The sequence below is a fragment of the Sarcophilus harrisii genome, chromosome 4 (assembly GCF_902635505.1).
Source record: "Sarcophilus harrisii chromosome 4, mSarHar1.11, whole genome shotgun sequence".
In the NCBI taxonomy this organism is placed as follows: Eukaryota; Metazoa; Chordata; class Mammalia; order Dasyuromorphia; family Dasyuridae; genus Sarcophilus; species Sarcophilus harrisii.
In genome coordinates, this window is record NC_045429.1 from 180,251,384 (window position 1) to 180,271,838 (window position 20,455).

A 20,455-nucleotide genomic window follows, 5' to 3' on the forward strand; every position below is an offset into this window, starting at 1 on the left:
TATATATAAAACTATTAAATATGAATTATAACCCTGTTTTCATTTCTCTTCTCCCTCAGATGATGAAACATGCTTGGGATAATTATAAACTTTACGCCTGGGGATTAAATGAACTGAAACCTATATCAAAAAAAGGACATTCAAGTAGTTTATTTGGTGAGTAGCATACTTTGGTACTTAGTGAAAGTAAATCTTCCCCAACTGAATATGATTTGTAATTCTATATGCTTATAAGGATTACTTATAGAAAATATAGAAAATTGAATTAGTAAAGGTTGTTTGTAGTGACATAAGTAGCTGCTAGTAGCTCTATCTAGTTTGACCACAAAAGATGGCTTTCCTTTACATGAAGCAGTCAATCTAAAAAAGAAAAGAAAAGAAATAGTCTAGCCAATAAAATGTGTTTATGTTATATCTTATATGTTTCTACCTATTATTAGTTTCTAATATTCCAAGGATTGCAAGGGAAGGTATATCTCAGTTACTTATTTTACTCATATTACCTTTGTGTAGCACCTTTACATTTTCTAAGGATTTTCATTTAGTTTGTTTTTAATTTTCATATGGTAGTTAATAAAAATTATTACTGTTTGACAGATTAAGAAGCTAAAACACAGATCTGAGTAATTCATTCAAGGGTACCTCGCTAGTAATAGACATTGGAGAGATTCTTGTCCAGTCTTTCCGCTACATTAGGCTACCTGGTGATATGGACAAGGGTAATGGATTCAATTCCTAGATGCACCAATTGAATTCTGTCTAGCATCAACAGAAGGAATTGAGGACCGGTGTATTGGTACTCCTCCATAATTTTTAGTTCTGCCATTAAGTACATGTTGTCCTTTATACTTTGTGTTAAGAAAATATGATAAATCAAACAGTATTGTAATATTTATTTTATTTATGATGATTATCTCTTCTCCTTTTCCCTTCCTCCCTTTTTTCTTCCCTCAACCCCCAGAACTACTTTTCTTGTTTATTTCTTCCTGAGAGGATTCTGAGGAGGAAACAGGATGAGGTTATTAGAGAGGTGGGTTTAAGGAATGGGCTATTCTTTGGTTTTCAAAATCAGGAAACTGAGTATAGAGTTTCACAGGGCTCTGAAAATTGAGTAGGTTTCTTTTTAATCTAAAATCAAATTAGCCTCAGAATAGAAAGTGACTTCTGAGCATGGTCCCTTGATGGACAAAGGAAAATTTCTTTAGGCAGCAGAGAATCAAATCTTATAGAACTTTAAACAGGTCACATTTCCTTATTAACATGATTAATTTTAAGAGACAGACTATCCACATTTTTTTGTTGAAGTAGGATTTTGTTTTGTTAAGGATTATTTATGAAATATCATTAATTTATATTTGCAAACCTGTTTTACATGGATTTTATTTTGTTGTTTTACAAAGTATACATACATGATGTCGGTGTTTGGCTTTCAATTAAATTAACACAAAGAAGCAAATAAGCAAACAATATAGATTGTGTGTTATGAATGTTCAAATGAAGCCTTGTATAGCTCAGTTAATTCATTGTGTTATCATTTGAATCTATTCATCACAATTTTCCAGTATATTATTGTGCTCTCTCTGTCTATATCTCTGTTTTTCTCATCCCCTCCCCTTCTCTCTGTCCCCAAACATACAATAAACCAGGTAGGTGGTGTAGTGCCAGGCCCAAAGTCAGGCAAGACTCATCCTTGTATATTTAAATATGGCTTCAGACACTTACAATCTGATCCTGGGTGAGTCACTTAGCCCTATTTACCTCGTTTTCTTCATCTGTAAAATAAGCTGGAAAAGGAAATGGCAAACCATACCAATATCTCTGCCAAGAAATTCCAAATGGGATCAAGAATAGTCAGACATGACTGAAACAACTGAACAATATATATACTATGGTATTTTTTGTAACACAATTTTTTTTTTTAAGGATTTTCTTTTCAACAAAATCTACCCAATGGAAATCAAGATCATAGAATTTAGGTTTTAAAAAATCTTAGTCCAATCTCTTGTTTTCCAAATGAGGAAACTGAGGTATGGACAAGTTATCTGAATTTTCCAAAGTCACACATGGTAAGCAGCACTTCTGAATAATCTGACGAGAAATTTCATGCTCTTTCCTGTGAAGATCGTGTATTTTTAAATCAGCAGGAGACAGGAAGTCGGGTTAGGGGAAAATCGTCAGTCTTTATTCTCAGTGAAGAAAGATCGGAGATGGAAGAGAATTGGCGATAGCAATGTGTGCAGCTGAGTCAAGAAGCTAGCTCGACCAGCAGCCACACAACCAGCACCTCAGAGTCTCGAACCCAGGCCCAATCTCCCCCAGCTTCTCTTCCTGTCTCTCTCTCTGCCTCCACCCACCAAAATCGTCATTTCCTATACAACACATCAGGACTTGCACGGAGAGTGGGCAGAGACCATTCTTTATCCAATCATGTATATTAATAGAGTATAGCCCAATTACTAGTTAGCCTCACAACTTGGGACCTCAGTGCATCAACTCAAGCTCAGCCCATTACACTTTTCAAGATGCTGCTATGAGAAACTCATACCCCAAACAAATAAATAAACAAACACAAGGCAATGCAAGTTGTAGATAAGGCCTTTATCTTAGAAGTATATGGTATCTTAGAGTTTAGGAAGGAGGTATGACAATGGATTGTTTTATAAAGTAGGTTTATAAGCTTTTCTATGAAGGCTTTTAATTTCCATTATATATACCATCACATTTAAGATCAATGATTTTGGTGCCACTAAAAATCTGAAGTAATTTATCTTGAACTTTTCCCGTTCTCTCTTCTTTTTCTTCATTTTGACTTGTATCTTCCTTTTCCTCTTCTCAAACTTTCTTTTTTTCATGCATATTCTCTTTTCTTTCCCTTTTTTTCTTAGTTTCTGCCATAGCCCTCATTGTAATTAATAGGTAAATATTTCTTAATCTCATTAGTAACGCCCAGGATAGGAAATGTCATTGATCTCTGCTCTAAGATATATTACTGCAATAAATCAAAGATCATCATAGTAAAAAGGCATAATGTTTTACTCATTGTTATTGAACTCACCTCATACCTGGAATATTTGATTATTCCTGATCATTGTAGAGCTTTAACATGCTGAGATTATAATGCTTATAGATTCGATTTAATTGGAATCCTACATGATTTGTCCCAGAACTTTTGACATATCTCTCTCCCAAGTAGCTTTGTATAGAAATTCATCAAAGTGAAAAATTTTGAATGCTTAAGAATATGATTTTTTTTAAAAAGTTTTTGTTTTTTATTTATTGATTAATTTTCAAAAATTTCTCTAATACTGCTTTGGAATTTTATTCTACAAATCATAGTTACTTCAAAATTGGTACTGAATTTCTTATCCAAAAGACTTTTTTTGTTTCTAGAAATATCTTGAAATATTTATTTATTAAAATTTATATTGATCTAGAGAAATATTATAATTTTCCATTACTTGTTTAATTTATATAGACATGAAGTGTTCTTAGTTTTGTTCTGTGAAAGTTATTGTAGAACATGCAATAGAACTTGTTTTTTAAAATAATAATAATTTACTTTGAGGAAAGAACATACAACTTCCATAGCGCTTACTACTTTGTCTTCAAATAGAGGTTAGATGTATGGAGTGGGTCTTTATTTTAATGTCTTAGCATAACTTGTTTACCCCAAAGATTTCTCTTGTCAACCAGAACTGGAACCAGAACTATGAAGTTTAAATTTTTACAACTTATATATTTTATGATTGTATTGGTGAAGTTGTTGTTAATTCTTTAATCAAAGAATATTAGCAAAATCCTTTACCTAATAGAAAAATGAAAAACAATAAACTCTTCATCATGTGTAGATTCTTAGAAAGTGATTATCTTTTCTGCATAATTATAGGCTGTTTTGAGAATTGACTTTCAAAGCAATTTTTTAGAGGAGTAAAATAATTTCAGAATAATTTTTAGGAAAACTTTTTAGAACTTTTTCCTCTTCAATGTTACTCTCTACTAGTAAGAACATAGCAACTCTTCCAGAACACTTTTATATTTATTAAATGCCTACTGGGTGCAAAGTCTTGTGCTAGAAACAAATTATCCTCAAACTTGGTTAAGATAGAGCTTCTAACCTTACTCTGATGGGGAAATAAGCTTGAGAGCCAGATGGGATTTAAGAAATCATCTAGTCTAACTCATTCATTTTTTTTTTTATTATAGCTTTTTATTTACAAGAAATATGCATGGGTAATTTTTAAACATTGACAATTGCAAAACCTTTTGTTCCAACTTTTCCCCTCCTTCCCCCTACCCCTTCCCCCAGATAGCAGGTTGACCAATACATGTTAAATATGTTAGAGCATAAGTTAAATACAATATATGTATACATGTCCAAGCAGTTATTTTGCTGTACAAAAAGAATCAGACTTTGAAATAGTGTACAAATAGCCTGTGAAGGAATCAAAAATGCAGGCGGACAAAAATAGAGGGATTGAGAATTCTATATAGTGGTTCATAGTCATCTCTCAGAGTTCTTTCTCTGGGTGTAGCTGGTTCAAGTCATTACTGCTCTATTGGAATTGATTTGGTTCATCCCATTGTTGAAGATGGCCACGTCCATCAGAATTGAACATCATATAGTATTGTTGTTGAAATATATAATGATCTCTTGGTCCTGCTCGTTTCACTCAGCATCAGTTCAGGTAAGTCTCTCCAGGCCTTTCTGAAATCATCCTGCTGGTCATTTCTTACAGAACAATAATATTCCATAATATTCATACACCACAATTTATTCAGCCATTCTCCAGTTGATGGGCATCCACTCAGTTTCCAGTTTCTGGCCACTACAAAGAGGGCTGCCACAAACATTCTTGCACATACAGGCCCCTTTCCCTTCTTTGGGATATAAGCCCAAAGTAACACTGCTAGATTAAAGGGTATGCACAGTTTGATAACTTTTTGAGCATAGTTCCAAATCATTCTCCATTATGGCTGGATATATTCACAATTCCACCAACAATGTATCAGTGTCCAAGTTTTCCCACTTTCCCTCCAACATTCTGCATTATCTTTCCATGTCATTCTAACTAATCTGACAAGTGTGTAGTGGTATCTCGTTAATTTTTGATCTCAAGTCTCACAAGTAGCAGAGAATAACATAATAGGGTTTTAGATTCAAGAACCTCTGACTCCAAATTGACCTTTCTGCTGCACCATATTGCTTTCCCAAGGACATATATAGATTAAAATGTCACTCTTTCTTTATATATAAAGAGGAGACATTTTAAAATGAGTTCTAGTTTCAAACTTCTCCAAGAATATGCATAACCTCATGATAAGATTTTGTTTTTCTGTGTCCAGCTCTCCTCTTCAGTGAGGAAAAAAAAAAAAATCTGGTCATTTCATTAAGACAATTTTAAGAATGATACACAAGGCAGCTAATGGTGGGGTGAACAAAGCATTGAACCTGGAATCAAGAAGACATTTCTTCATATTTGGCCTCAGACACTTAGTAATTATATGATTCTAGACAAGTCATTTAATATCTATATACCTGTTTCCTTATCTGTAAAATAGACTTAATAGTACCTACCTCCCATGTAAGCTGTGAGGATAAAATGATATATTTCCAAAATGCTTTGCAAATCTTAAAGTGCTATATAAATTACTTAGTATTACTATTACTAGAAGCTACCACTACTATCTCAACTTTGCCATTTACTTAAATTTACCAAATCCTTCCTAAAGATGAAAAGAAGTAATGGTTGTATTTACCACAAAGATTTCTCTAATCAACCAAAACAGCAAAAGAAAGAAGAGACCAGATAATTGTACTTGAATTGAAACTAGAAAATTAAAATATTTCTTTGAAAGGCCTAATTTATAATTGATATTTCAGTGAAAAATTATAATTGATAAGTTCCTATTTTGAAATCATTTTTTCTTTTGTAGCAGTATCCCCAAATGGTTATATTTTAAAATAAAATTGCCTTAATTAAAAAAAAAGAATTAGGTTTTAAAATGTATTTCATCAAAGATGTCCTACCAATTAACTTTTTTTCTTTTAGATTAGATTTAGAATTAAGTGATGTTTTTGCTTGTAAAACATTTGGAAATTCTACTATTAGCATTTTCTTGTATTAATTTCTTGGTATTTGGTTTGTGAAAGTTTACTTTTGAATTCCCATTTGGAGTGTAACATTAATAAATGCAGCTTTTTTGTTCTCCAGAATACTGATCACTCATATTTTGGGCCCTGCATTAGAATTAGAGAATAAACTTTTATAGTCCCTCTTTCATTCCCCTACAGAATAAAAATACTTGCTCTCTTTCTAGTCTAACAATTCTTGATGAATAAACAGTTCCAGATTATCAGTATTAGAAGTCATTTTTGCATAAGGTGAATACCATTTTATATTTCCTGAACATGGTAGCATATTGCTGACAAACCATTTATACATGTTTATTTTCTTTGCTGTGTTCTAATCCATTGACATGGTTACTTGAGCATTGACTATGTTCATATTTTCTTAGAAAGTTTACATGGGAATGAACAAGGTACTGACCTTGTTCAAGATACATGAGGTAGAAATAGGTTAATTCTTTTTTTTCTCTTTCCTAAATTGGTTCATTTATTCTCTATTGAATAAAGCTCATTTTGCTTTAGTAGCTATAATGTCTTAAAACATGGTGAATTGTAGAGAAGGGGGGAGCACTGTATTTGGAATGAGAATTGTCTCTGCCACTTAGTACTTTGGTTAGGTCATTTAAGTTCTCTGGTTCTCAATTCTTCATCTGTAAAATAAGGATATTGGTTCAGAACACAGTCCTTTGTGTAGTACAAAGAAACTGACTTTTGGAGACAGATTTCTGGGTTGTCAAATCCTATATGATACTTACTGCTAATTTAACTTGCATGGGCCTCAGTTTTTTCATATGAAAAATGAAGGAAGTTAAACTAAATGCATTTGTTTCCAATCCCAGATTTCTGATATTGCCTTCTAATACTATGTAATTTAGATCATATTAGCTTTATAATGTGTATTATAATGTACAGGTGTGATTTCATATAATTTCATTTGAATTTTTAATGATTTAATCTGAATTTGCTTGAGGGTCAATATTTGTTCAATATAGACAAATCAGAAAGTAAAGTCTTTTATTTTATATAGGAAAACAGTAAGCATGTTTCCAATTCTTAATCTTACACTGTATTTGTTTTGATTTCAGATTTGATATCTGACCTATATATTTACTTTTGGTTCTTTAAGAGAATTTCAGGATGTGATCATGAAGCATTAGTATTTTTTAATTCAAAATTAACCTCTCCTCGCTTGAAAGGTTTTAATTATATAGTTCATATTAGCCACTAGCTGATTTGAATGGGTATTGCTGACTAAAGAGACTTTTAATTTCAAGATATGGTTAAATTATTAGCTCTATCTGTAAAGCACACTTTTTTAAATAAATAATTTTCTTTTATTTTCAGGCAACATTCAAGGAGCTACAATAGTTGATGCCCTAGATACTCTTTTTATAATGGAAATGAAAGACGAATTCAAAGAAGCAAAAGAATGGATTGAAAAAAATTTAGATTTTAATGTGGTAAGTTAAATACAAGTTAGCATGATTATTTGTTAATTCTATCCTTTTAAAATGAGCTGGCATTGTGTAGTAAAATATCTGTTGTGTTATACTAAACCCTAGCAGTAACAAATCATAGCATTTTCTTATATCATCTTTTTCAACATTGGTTTATTCCCAAATTGGAAAGTTGTTATTCTGAACCTGCCTTCCCTACTTCTCCCAGACATATGTGTGGTTTAGGAATAAATAAAGTCTTTCATAAATAAGCTCTTACCAAAGAAGAAAAAAGATGACACAAAAATAACGATAGTGGATCAAAATTTTAGCATCCATGAAATAAAATCAGAACTGCAACTAGAATTAGAGTCAAATCATATCTAATGAAAATAGCCATAAAGTAAAATCACAAGAATTTCTTTTATGTTATAAAGTATAACTAGGTGAAGCTGTGAATAAAGTACTGGTAACTTGAATTCAAGTTCTGTATTCAGATTCCTTCTCAGTCACTTATTAGACATGTGACCTGGGATAAATCAGAGTCTCAGTTTTCTTATCTATGAAACAAAGGTAATAATAGCACCTCTTGCACAGGACTGATGTGAGGATCCAATGAGATCATACTCAAAATGCTTTGTAAAAATTAAAGGTTTATATAAATCTAGCTGTAATCATTGTTGTAATGATCTCAAAAGCCACTACATAATTTACTCTAACACATGGCAGTTTCCAACTTAAGGAGACAAAACAAAAACATATTAAGACGATGAAGAATAGTGGAGGGAGGGGGGTTATTACTGTATTATGGTAGTTACTTGAATGTAGTTTTAGTTAGCTTTGTAATTATATATGTAGTCTCTTCCCCTTAAAGCTAATTTTTCTGCCCAAGAGAAAATATTCATTTTCCATTATCAGATATCATAAGAGGGAATAAAATTGAGATTTTTTCTAAAATCTAAAGAAAAGTAAAAGGAGGGTATTCTTATGAAGATAGTACTTGAACTTTGGTTCCCTAATTTAATGGCAAAACCATGCTGGCTAAAGAGGAGGCAAAATAGTCTGGACTGCTGACACAGCATTAGGCTTTGTGGAGACAACTAAGCTCTTTGCCATATTATATTGGAAAGCAGTCACCATCTCTCTACCCACTGGTATAGTTTGTTCTTCATGTATGTGAGAATTGTTGAACTGAGAAAAGCATATTTGTTTGGCCTGTAATAAAATTGTGAGGTTTCCTTTTGAATAACTTTCCAGTGGGGCAGATATTAGTTTTGCTTTGTTTTTTCTGCTATAATACATATAAGTACTTTCCAAATCAATTAATCATAGGTTTCCTCCTCAGTTTATAAAGTTAAGTAGTATTTTGTAGATCTTTTTTATTACAGCTAAAATGCTATTTGTTGTTAGAACTTTAAATCTTACCCTGTGATTTTCATCTCCCCTCCCAAAAATATAAACTGTAAAAATGATTTTTATTATAACATGATTTTTTTTTAATTTTCTTATTATAAACTGACTTAAGCAAGATAAACGTTTCATTTTATGAAAATTTATTTTTACATAAACAAACACTTCTGCTTTTGATTTACAATGTCAAAAATTTTAACAAATGATAAGGGAATTATATTATAAAAAATACAACTGAGTATCTTTTGGTTATTGCTGAAGCAGTTAGGGTTAAGTGACTTGCCCAGGGTCACACATCTACGAAGTGTTAAGTGTCTGAGGCCAGATCTGAACTCAGGTCCTTCTGATTTCAGAGCTGGTGCTCTATCCCCTGTGCCACCTAGCTGCCCCTTTTGATTATTTTTTTTTAACTTAAGTCTTTACTTATCCTTTAAAAGGATATTTTAACAAGAGGGAATGTTTTGACAAACTTAATAAATTTCATAGATAATGGAACCAATAGCTAAAATTCAACTGAGTTTTAATTACAGAAAAATAACTAGATTTCTTTTTTTTGCATTATCAAGTACAAAGCTCAGATAATTTCAAAAGTTGTTTAAAATTATAGGAATGCTTTGTACCTGGAAGCAAGAGAGATGGTTTCATATTGAGTTTTCCTGGTTAAAATTAAGTCCCTATGTGAAAAGAAGAAAAAACGTAATGTATACTCTTAACACAATTTCAAACTTTGTTCTGAGAGCTTAGATACAAAAACTTTTTCTCATTAATTAAAGTTTGTCCTGGCAATTTAACATCGTCCTATTAATACCAAAAGAGTTTTCTAAGTCATCACCCCATTTCAAAGAAAGGGAAATTAAAAGAACTGAGAAATTAGTAGTTGGAGAAGAGGAGTCTTTCATACAATAATCAGACTGTGTTTGCATTATCAATAGTACACAGTTCAAATGACTTCAAGACATACTTAAATTCATAGGAATGATTTGTACCTGGGAGTAGGAGAGACGGTTTTATAACATCAGTGAAATCCCAAACTGGAGGACAGATTCAAGGTCTGTGCTATAATGAATTCTGCACTAGAGAATGGTCAATTGAGGCTAAGTATAGTGGTTAATGTTAATTATGATTAACTAGCTTCCCTTTCATGTCTGTGTTCCTATTCCCAATCTGTCTCTCTATTCTTAATAGCTTTTCAAGGTTTATGCCCTCAATAAATGTGAGTTTCTCTTTTGGCTTTCTCCATCCATCCCTTTCACAGAAAAACAAATTGGCAGCTATTTTTTGAGTACTTGCTACATGCAAGACATTACTCTATATGCAATATGAAGAATAAAAATTAATAGGATTCTGTCCCTGTCTTCGGGAACTTTATAATATAAATCAAAGTTCTTAGCCTAGAACCCCCAGACTTTTTGTTTTCAATAGTTTGACAATGAAATTTCAATATAATTGGTTATATGGCATTTTTAAAAATTGAGACATAATTTCTGTGTAATTTAATCATTTTATTAATGCCAACATGTTTATTAATAAAAGGATGGTCCTTTGGCCATCTATTTTAAACCAAAGATCTCCAGTTTTTCTGCCTTTGGCAGATGTTCTTGAAGATCCAATCAATTCTGATTGGTTAACAATTAATCAGAGAGCGAATATTAACAGTGAGGGATTGGGTTATATTGCAGTGAGAATTTGGGAGTACAGAACTTGAATCACCCAAATCTTGGTCAGAGATTTGGTAATTTTCATATCACTTGATAAAAGGAAGAAGCAACATATTTTCCCAGATCTGTCTGAGTAAACACAGTGAGCTGGAATCTTCTCATTAACCCAACTTAGAATTTCTTATTGTCTGATTAGATCTTGACCCAGATAAATCTTCTCATTGTATGATGAGGCAATACCAAAGGAGAAAAACCTTTGGTTCTGATTCAATTATTATTAAATACTAGAGAGAAATAACCTACCTACCTCTCTCTCTCTCTCTCTCTCTCTCTCTCTCTCTCTCTCTCTCTCTCTCTGTACGGAGAGTTAGCATAAGACAGCTAGGTGGCATAGTGGATAGAGCTGTAGACTTGAATCAGGAAGACCCAAATATACTTACGAGTATATGTGTGACCCTGAGCAAGTCACACAACTTCTCAGTCTCAAGTTTCTTTATCACATGGGGATAATAATAGTCCTAATCAAAAATATTAATTAAATAAACAAAGTTTATTTGCCTAGAAAAAAATAATAGTTCTAATCTCTGCAGAGTTGGTGAGAGGATCAAAAGAGATAATATGTAAAACAAATGTAAACCTTAAAGTGTTAAGTATAATGGCTTACTGAACGTACTTGGATTCTATCAGATTGCCCAAGGTTGTCCATGGCACAAAAAAGATTAAGAATCTCTGGTCTAGATAAAGATAGGACCTACCATAGGAAGTTAACATTAAAAAACTAAATCAAGAAAACAGTAGAAAATATATCACAAAATAATATATGGCTAATTGCCATATCCATTATAAGAAGAAGGGAGAAGTAATTTCACATTGGAATGATCAGGAAATAAAGGGTTAATAAGGAAGTGAAATCTGACTGGGGTTTTGAAGGATGAGTTGGATTTATTTAATTATAGCAGCTTACCTATATATGATCTTTTATAAGAGCAAAAGCTTTACAGTTACAAAGCAAATATTATGTACCTCATTTATTCTTTACAATAACCTTGTGGGATAGTTATTATTAGCCCAATTTTATAAGTTAGGAAACTGAGAATCAAATTAAGGAATTTCTTTAAGGATACATAAAGTTATTAAGAATATAAATCTGGGGCTAGGCCATGTTTCATAATTCTTGACCCTATTGCCATGCAACAAATGGTTAATTACATCTGTTTCTGAAGGAGCCCTCAGCAAGATCCTAAGAATAAAAAAATATAGACAGATAAGGATGTAGTCCTTACTCTCCAAGTCTATTAGGATGTGTAGAGCAAAGTAATATTATGTGAAGTATAAGGAGGAATACAGTTAATGAGATTAGCAAAGAAAAGACCTCATGTGGACAAGAGCATTTTAGTTAGATTTTAAAGGTTATATGAAGCAGGAAAAAGAGGCAATTCCAGACACAGAGGAAAGCATTAGCAAAGTATAATAGAATTACAGATTTAGATTTGGAAGGTACTGTGAGGCCATTATGTCCAACTTCCTCATTTAGAAGGCTAGAGAAGTTATATTACTTCTTTCTGACCACAAATTTATTATCTCAGATCAGATTTGAACTTGAGACTTTCTTTACTCTCTACTCTGTCCACATATCATACTGCCTGGCATGGAAGCAGAAAAGTAAAGGGAGATCAGTTTGGAGATCAGTTAGGTTAAAATATTTATGATGAGATAAAGCTAGAAATATGTAGCTTTGTCAGATTGTGGAGGACCGTGAATACCTGACAAAAGAAGTCTACTTGTTACAATTGGAAGCCACTGAAGATTTATTATCAAAGGAAGGAGTTGCATAACTAAATAAATGTATACAGAAAATAAGCACATCAGTACTATGAAACATGGATTGGGAAGATGAGAGTGGAAGATGAAATGAGGACTTGTACTTAGGTCCTATAATGGTGCAACAGAAAGAAGGTAACAGATTAGAAAAATGATGTGGGAAGGTAATCACTAAAAATTGATGAAAGCTTAATTGTATGAGAAGTAGATAAGGGAGAGTAGTCAGAGCTAACACCAAATCAGCCAACGCTGGATAAATATTTGAGAATTAGTTGTGTAGAGGTGGTAATTGAAATGGATGTGATTCTAAGCGATAGAATATATGGAAAGAAGAAAAGATGAACAAGAAGAGAACCTTGAAGATCATAAAAGTCACCCAATTAGTGTCTGGGCCAGGATTGAAATGAATAGTTTCCTTTTTCAAATGTAGGGCCATATCCACTGAGTCACCTAAATAGTTTAAAAAGTTGGTCTAACTTTAATTTCAACCAGACAGCCTTCTAGATTTCCCAGCAGTTTTTGTCAATTAGTGAGTTTTTCCACCAGTTGAGGCTATCTTTATCAGATACTATTACACTATATCCGTGTATTTCTGAATATATTTCTAAATCTTGTGCTTAACTGTCCAAATGATTACCTTTCTTTTTTAACCAGTTCTAAATTGTTTTGATGACCACAATGCAGTAATACAGTTTGAGATGTGGGAATGTTAGGTCTACATCATTTGCACTTTTTAAAATTGAGATCTTAAAATTGGAGGGAGGGAGGGGAGGTTTGTTGTGGTGGTTGTTGTTTTTGTTTTGTTCTTCCAGATGGATTTTTAAAAAAAATTCTATCTAGGGGCAGCCAGGTGGTACAGTGGATAGAGCACCAGCCCTGAAGTCAGAACAACCTGAATTCAAATCTTGTCCCAGACACTTAACACTTCCTAGATGTGTGTGACCCTGGGCAAGTCACTTAAACCCAACTGCCTCAGGAAAAAAAAATTCTATCTATAAAGTAATCTTTTGGTAGTTTGATTGGTATGTCATTAAATAAGTAAATTAATTTAGATAATATTGTCAATTTTTATTATGGTCAATTAATATTTTTTCAGTATAATCAATTAATATTTTTTCAGTTATTTAGGTCTGTATTTCTATTAAGAGTGCTTTATAATTGTAATCATAGATTTCCTTTGTGTCTCAGTACTTAGATTTACTAATTGTATTCATTCTATAGTTAATGAATGCATTTTCTCTTTCTTGTTGGTTTATGTTGGTAATATATTGAAAGGATGAAGATTTCTATGGGTTCATTTTACATTCTCTTATTTTATTGAAGCTGTTCATTCTAATGAATTTCTCAGTTGAATCTCTAAGGTTCTCTAAGAATATCATGATCATCTGCAAGAAGTGATCATTTTCTTTCCTCTTTTACTATGCTACCTTAATTTATTTTTCTTATTTGTTTTGTAGGACTTTCTAGAACTTTATCAAATAGTAATAATGAAAATTCTTACTCTATCCCTTTTATTAAAAAGACTTTTATGCTTTCTCCATTGCATGAAATGTATAATCTTAGTTTTAGAAGAGATATTATTATCACATTTTTTTAAAGGTTCATTTTATTCCTATAATTTTAGTTTTGTTTTTTTTTTTATCAGTAATAGATACTGTATTTTGACAAAAGAATTTTTCTTTTCATCTAGTGATAGAATCCTAGGATTTTTATTCTTTGTTATAAGATGGCCTATTATAGTTATAGTTTTCTTATTATGAAACCAATCATACAATGCCAATATAATCCATATTTTATTCAATATTTCTGCCTTGGTATTCATTAGGGATATTGGTATATAGTTTTCTTTCTCTCTTTGTCTCTCCCTGGTTTAGGTATCAAGACCATATTTGTATCATAAAAGGAGATTGGTAGGATCCTTTCTTTTTCTATTTTTGCAAATAGTCCATATGATATTAGAATTAATTGTTCTTTGAATGTTACTTACAGTTCACTTGTAAATATATTGGATCCTTTTTTTAAAAATTGGGAATTCATTCATAACTTATTCAATTATTTCTGAGATTGAGTTATTTAAATTCTCCTTTTACTATTCTGGGCACTTTATATTTTTATAAATACTAACCCATTTCATTTGCTATTTTGTTGACAAAGATTCCTATAATTTCCTTTATTTGTTATGAATGCTGATTTTTATTTTTGATAGTGATAATTTGGTTTTCCCTTTTTTAATTGGATTCACAACATTTATCTATTTAAAAAAAATTTTTTTTTAGAAAACTAACTCCTAGTTTTATTTCTCAATTAAGTGGTTTTTATTTCAGTTTTATTAATATTTTCTTTGGTTTTCAAATTTTCTCTTTTTTGTTAGAAATTTTTGATTTGTTGCTTTTGTAGTTTGTTTTAGTTTTATGCTCAATCATTGATCTCTTCTTTCTCTCTGTTGTGAATATTGGTGTTTAGAGATTAATTTTCCTGTCAGGACTACTTTGGCTGCATTCCAAAAGTTTTGGTATGTTGTCTCAATGTTGTTATTTTCTTTGATGAAATTATATATTGTTTCTATGACTTGTTCTTTGATCAATCAATTCTTTAGGATTTAATTAACTCATCTCCATGTAATTTTAAATTCTTTGTTCAAAAGTCCTTTATTGGTTATATTTTTATTGTGTTTAATATTTCTGGTTTTCTGTATTTATATTTGAGGTTATTTGCCTTAGCATATGATTAATTTTTGTAAAAATTCTATGCTCAGCTGCATATATTTATATATCTTTTTATTTCCATTCATTAATCATTGGAAAGCTATACATATAAAATTTACCTAAAGTCCTATTCAATCCTTAAATGTATAGTGAGGTCCCTAATTTATCAAACTGCTATCTAATTCTACCTTCAATTTAATTAATTTTTTGTTTATGAATTTAAATGCGTTACCATTTTGAGATTATATATTAAATATTGATATTGCATTGGCAGCATGAGCCTTTAAGTATAATGTAATGTTCCTCTTTTTCTCTTTTAACCAGGTTTACTTTTACTGTTGTCTTGTCTGTTATTATTATTTGTATCTTATTTTAGTTTCCATGAAATATAAATTCATCTCCAATCCCTCAGTTTAACTTTTTGTGGATTGTTATGTTTCAAGTGTGATTTTTATAAACAGCTTATTGTTGGGCTCTAATTCAATGGATTTCTAATTCATTCCATTATTCTTTTCTGTTTTCTGGATGAATTTGTCCTGCTAACATTTATAGTTCTGATTGCTAAATATCACCTACACCATATCTCCCCCTCCCATTACAATAGGTAAGGTAGTAAAAGAAAAGGATTGTGATCAACGTTAGTGATCTTTAATGCAATAAGCTTGCACTTCATTTACTCTCTTTCTCTCTTCCAGAAGTCATCAATTGTTCTTAGGTTATTGCCAATCTTTTGATCCACTCTCCAAAAGATAAAGTTTGTTTTTCTTGTCATTCTCATCCCTATTAAAACTCCTGTTTTCCTGTTTAGTTTAGTACAGTGTTTTTGTAAAACAAACCTATGTATATGTGTGTGAGATAGGTAGTAGAGGTGGGTGAAGGTGTGACTATATGTAAGTTTTCACTATTCCTTTTTCTGTTTCAGATGTGACTAAAGCACATGTGATACCCAAAGAACAACTATTCCAATTATTTTTGTATCATCTTCTCATAAAATCCAATTAAGAGGAATAGCAATCTCCCTTTTCCGTAATTTTTCCTCTACATTTTTCTTTCTCTTCTTTCCTCTCAAGACTACCTTCTCAAAAAGAAAAACTGCCCTCAATTTCTTACTTAATTCCTTTTTTTTTTTTTTTTTTTTTTAAACATGAAGTCTTTAGAGTTCTGGAAGAATAATTTTTTCTTTTCCCAGTTGTTGAAATACATTTGCTTTTCTATGTTTCTCTGTCTCATGTTTTATTTCAAAGTTTCTACTCAACTCTGTTTTTATTCTTTTTAGTTGCTTGCCATATTTTATTTGATCTGAAAGCTCTGTATTTTGGCTGTGACATTTCTAGATGTTTTCATTTTAGAAATTTTTAGTTAATTCCTTTTTATATCCACATTATTCTTGGGTTCTAATAAATCTGGGCAGTTTTCTTCAATGATTTTTTGAAATATGGTAGGCAGGGGGCTGAGGTACCAGGCGTGTTTAACACATCTGATGATCTCACGATATTTCTGTGCAGTTTTTTTTTTCTAGGTCTCTTATTTTTTAGTCTGAATGTCCTAAAATTTCTTTTGTTTTTTAAATCTCTTGATCTTATTCTAATATTTCCTAACGTCTCATGAAATTATTGATTTCTTTTTGGTCTATTTTAGTTTTTCAGGAGTCTGGGTCTTCTGAGATATTTTTATTCTCATTAAGTTTTGCTCAAGAGATCTTAATTCATTTCTTATCTCTTTCTTACTTGTACTCATCTAAGTATATTTCTGGTTTCCCATTTGTTTCAATCTTCACAACTTCTGGCTGTCTTTTTTGTGCTGTTCTAAGTTGAACATGTATTACTGATATTTCTTTTTTAGATTTCTTAGTTTTTTGTTCATTCTGATCTTTATCATTGCTAGGATGATATAAAGTGGGAGAATGGATCCTATATGACCTTAATCCAGATATCTTAACCAAAAGCCCATAATTATCCCAATGTCGTTTCATATTTTTATGCCTGGCTTAGATAAAGGCAGATGATCCAGAGCTGGGAAAGATACCGAGTGATGTTATCTAATACCCATTAAGCCACCTTATTTAGACTTAATGTCAGGAAAGGAAAAAAAAACAAACTTCCTTAACATTTAGAGCTAGAATCAAAAAGTTCTTGAGAATTCTGAGTTTGGGATTGAATCTAGAGATTTCACAGATAGAGATAAGGACTAGAACTTTGGTTTCAAAGGTGTAGAAAACTCTTGAGGAGGACACTCTTAGCAATGACTACATCTTCTCTCAGGATCACATTTTTAGAGAATTGTCCAAAGCACAAGGATGTTGCCCCAGATCTTTCAGCCAGTATGGCAGGACTTGATTCCAGGTATTCTTGGTTCCAATGATAGTTTTTTTATTTGCTACACCATGCTTCAGTGCATGCTAAATCTATGAAAAGTTATTAAGGATAAATACAAGATTTACAATTGGATTCAAAAAGTAAATTTTATATAAGTTTTTAGTGGCTTTAGCATGATTAGATGGCATTTTAGTGGACAAGTTTTTTGTGTGTGTTAGGACAACTGAAGAACTGAATTCATCTTTGAGGCTGCAGAATAAAGGCTATGATTCTTCTGTATTTTGTCCTACTCAAACCACACAGCCAGAAGTATTATATTCATTTTTGCAAACCACAATTTAAAAATGCCTGAGAAACTGGGAATTTTCCAGAGGAAGACAGTTAAGATGATCAAGAGCCTTGAATAAGTGATAGCTAATGTTCAGTGGAAAGAACTGCGTGTGTTCACGTTTCAGAAAAGAAAATTTAAGTGCAATATGGTTTCAGTCACGTTGAACATGTCATGACCCCATTTGTGGTTTTCTTAGCAAAGATACTGGAGTGATTTGCCATTTCCTTCTCCATCTCATTTTACAGATGAGGAAGTAAGGTGTAAACAGGCTTAAGTTGACTTGTCCAGAACCACCCTGCTAGTATGTGTGTGAGGGTACCACCTAGCTGATACAGTGGAGATCCTTTTTTGGATATGATTTGGGCTAAGTGGCTATTGTTCCAATTCTAGAATCCCATGATTCTTTGCAGTGGTCAGCAGATGATGCACAGAGGTCAGGCAGGGGGAGAACTTCAAAAACCACTTTGGATTTGGTAACAAGATTATAGATGATCCCAGAGAGACAAATTTCCATAGAGTAGTGAGAAAGGAACAAGAATTGCAGCGGGTTGAGGAGAATGTGAAAGTGACAAAGCAGAAGTAATGGATGTGTTGAGATGTAGCTGTGAAAGAGAGAGAGATGGATGAAAAAATGCTGTGTATATACCTAACTCTTGTGACCAATACTATGGAAAAGGAACAATAGAAGGAACATTGGAATGGAATCCCTGCAGATACCCCATGATATTGGGAAGGTAGGTTAGAACCAGGTTGTGAAAAAAAGTTGTTTATCATGATTGGAGCTTAATTTGTAGGCAGTAAAAAGTTGTTTAAAGTTTTTGAACATTTGAGTGATCAAAAGAGGTAAGATGTGAAGCTATGCAAACCTTAAAAGTGCTTTATAAATGCTAGCAGTAATGATACCTGTTTTAGAAAATGTATACCTAGGTCTTAAAGCTGGAAGAAGTCTCAGAACATCTCATTCCCCTTCCTTCTTCCTGTTTTACAAAAAAAAAAAAAAAAAAAAAATGAAGCCCAAAGAGACAAATGAATGTTATCTGAGGCCTAGAATTAGCAAGGAATAAAGTAGGTTGAAACCTACTAAGGTTAAGTCCTGAGTTATTTCTACTATCCTATGCTACTGCTTTGCATTTATTGTTTATTATTCATTATTGTTTGTTATTTACCTTTTTTCCTACTACTCCACACTATTCTATACACTACTGGAAGGAAATTAGTTAGTGCATGCTTAATAACTGTTGTATGTGTTTTCAGAACTATATCCTGGCATCCAATTCATTAAACTGTGAGTTAAACTCATGCTAGACTGAAGACCATTTTATTAGCCACTTCTTATTTATGGTACCAACCCAAACAAGCCTCTACTAAACACAGGATAAGTACTCGCTGAAAGGGGGAAAAGAAGAAATTAAAAGTGAATACAGTAACTCATCTGATGCCTTGAGATTTATTTTTTGTCATACCAGTTTGGCACAGTTATTATATAGTTTAGGTAGAAGGAATGCCCCAAAATACTTGCTCTAAAACATGTTCTCCATGCATTCTATGAATTAAAGATTAGGACATAATATTTCCCCATTGACTAGTCTGGAAATACTTTTTAATGATTCACAAAATTTTTTCTATCAAAGTTGTTTGTTTCTTAAAAACAATAAATGTATGTAAACATTCTCCCTATATTCTGTGCCTTCTAGCTCAGCCCTTTATTTATATCCCCCCTCCTCTCTTTTGCTTTTAATCTTCATCCATGAATCTGAAGCCAAATTTAAACTTTCTATGGTACAGTTTAGGCTGGAATGCACTGTCCTAGCCTTCCCATTCATTAAGAAGGCATGCAACACTTGAGGTGTTTATGGTTTTATCAGTGCAGAGGCTGGTACTTCTCCACTACTTCTTACCTAAGGAATTGCTTGAGGCACAAAGGTTTAAGTGTTTCATCCAAGATCACAAGCCAGTAAGTGCCAGGGCATAGATTTGAATACAAATCTTGACTCCAAACTCAGCTCTCTGTATTACCATTTTGTCTACCTCTTAACTACATGTTAGTAATAAGAAAAAAATCCTACAATTATTTGGGGAGGTCTCTTATATGATTTTTGTTTAATTCTTCCTCCTTCCTTTTTACCCCTTCCTCTTAAAATACAAAATGCTAATATTCCTATTAGATGTAACTGATAATAATAATGGCGTTTATAAAACATCTCAAGTTTTTCAAATCATGTTGCAAATCCTATTTCTTTTGATATTCATAACAACCCTGAGAAGAAAATGCTATTATTATCCCCACTTTACAGATAAAGAAACTGAGGCTGATGGAGGTTAAGCACCTTACTCAGGATCACACATCTAAGAAATATTTGAGGGAAGATTTCAACTATAGTCTTTATTTAGAGTCTAGTGCTCTATCACTGTGCCATCTAGATGTTTTAATAGTATCACCATTTTAATTTAATTAGAATAGTGACATTAAATTATTTATTCAAAGCCTTTTAGGTTGTTGGAGGAAAAACATTAGGTAAAAATTTTAAAGATTGGGCTTACATATTATTTAGAGATGAGTACCTATAATTGTAGGCCCAAAGATATGCAAAATTGTAATATTCTCTTTAAAATGTAATATTCTATGTTGAGATTTCCTTGGGGTCTCTGGAG

General features: G+C 32.1%; 1 protein-coding gene across 2 annotated transcripts in view; it reads left to right on the plus strand.

Annotated features, from left to right (window-relative positions):
• MAN1A1 (mannosidase alpha class 1A member 1) overlaps positions 1-20,455 on the plus strand; it is a 178,033-nt gene that overhangs the window by 48,638 nt on the left and 108,940 nt on the right. For both annotated transcript variants that reach the window (XM_012549315.3, XM_031964348.1), the window contains exons 3-4: positions 60-156; positions 7,472-7,587. In XM_012549315.3, the coding sequence (XP_012404769.3) occupies positions 60-156; positions 7,472-7,587 (213 nt within the window). The remainder of the gene's footprint in view (positions 1-59; positions 157-7,471; positions 7,588-20,455) is intronic.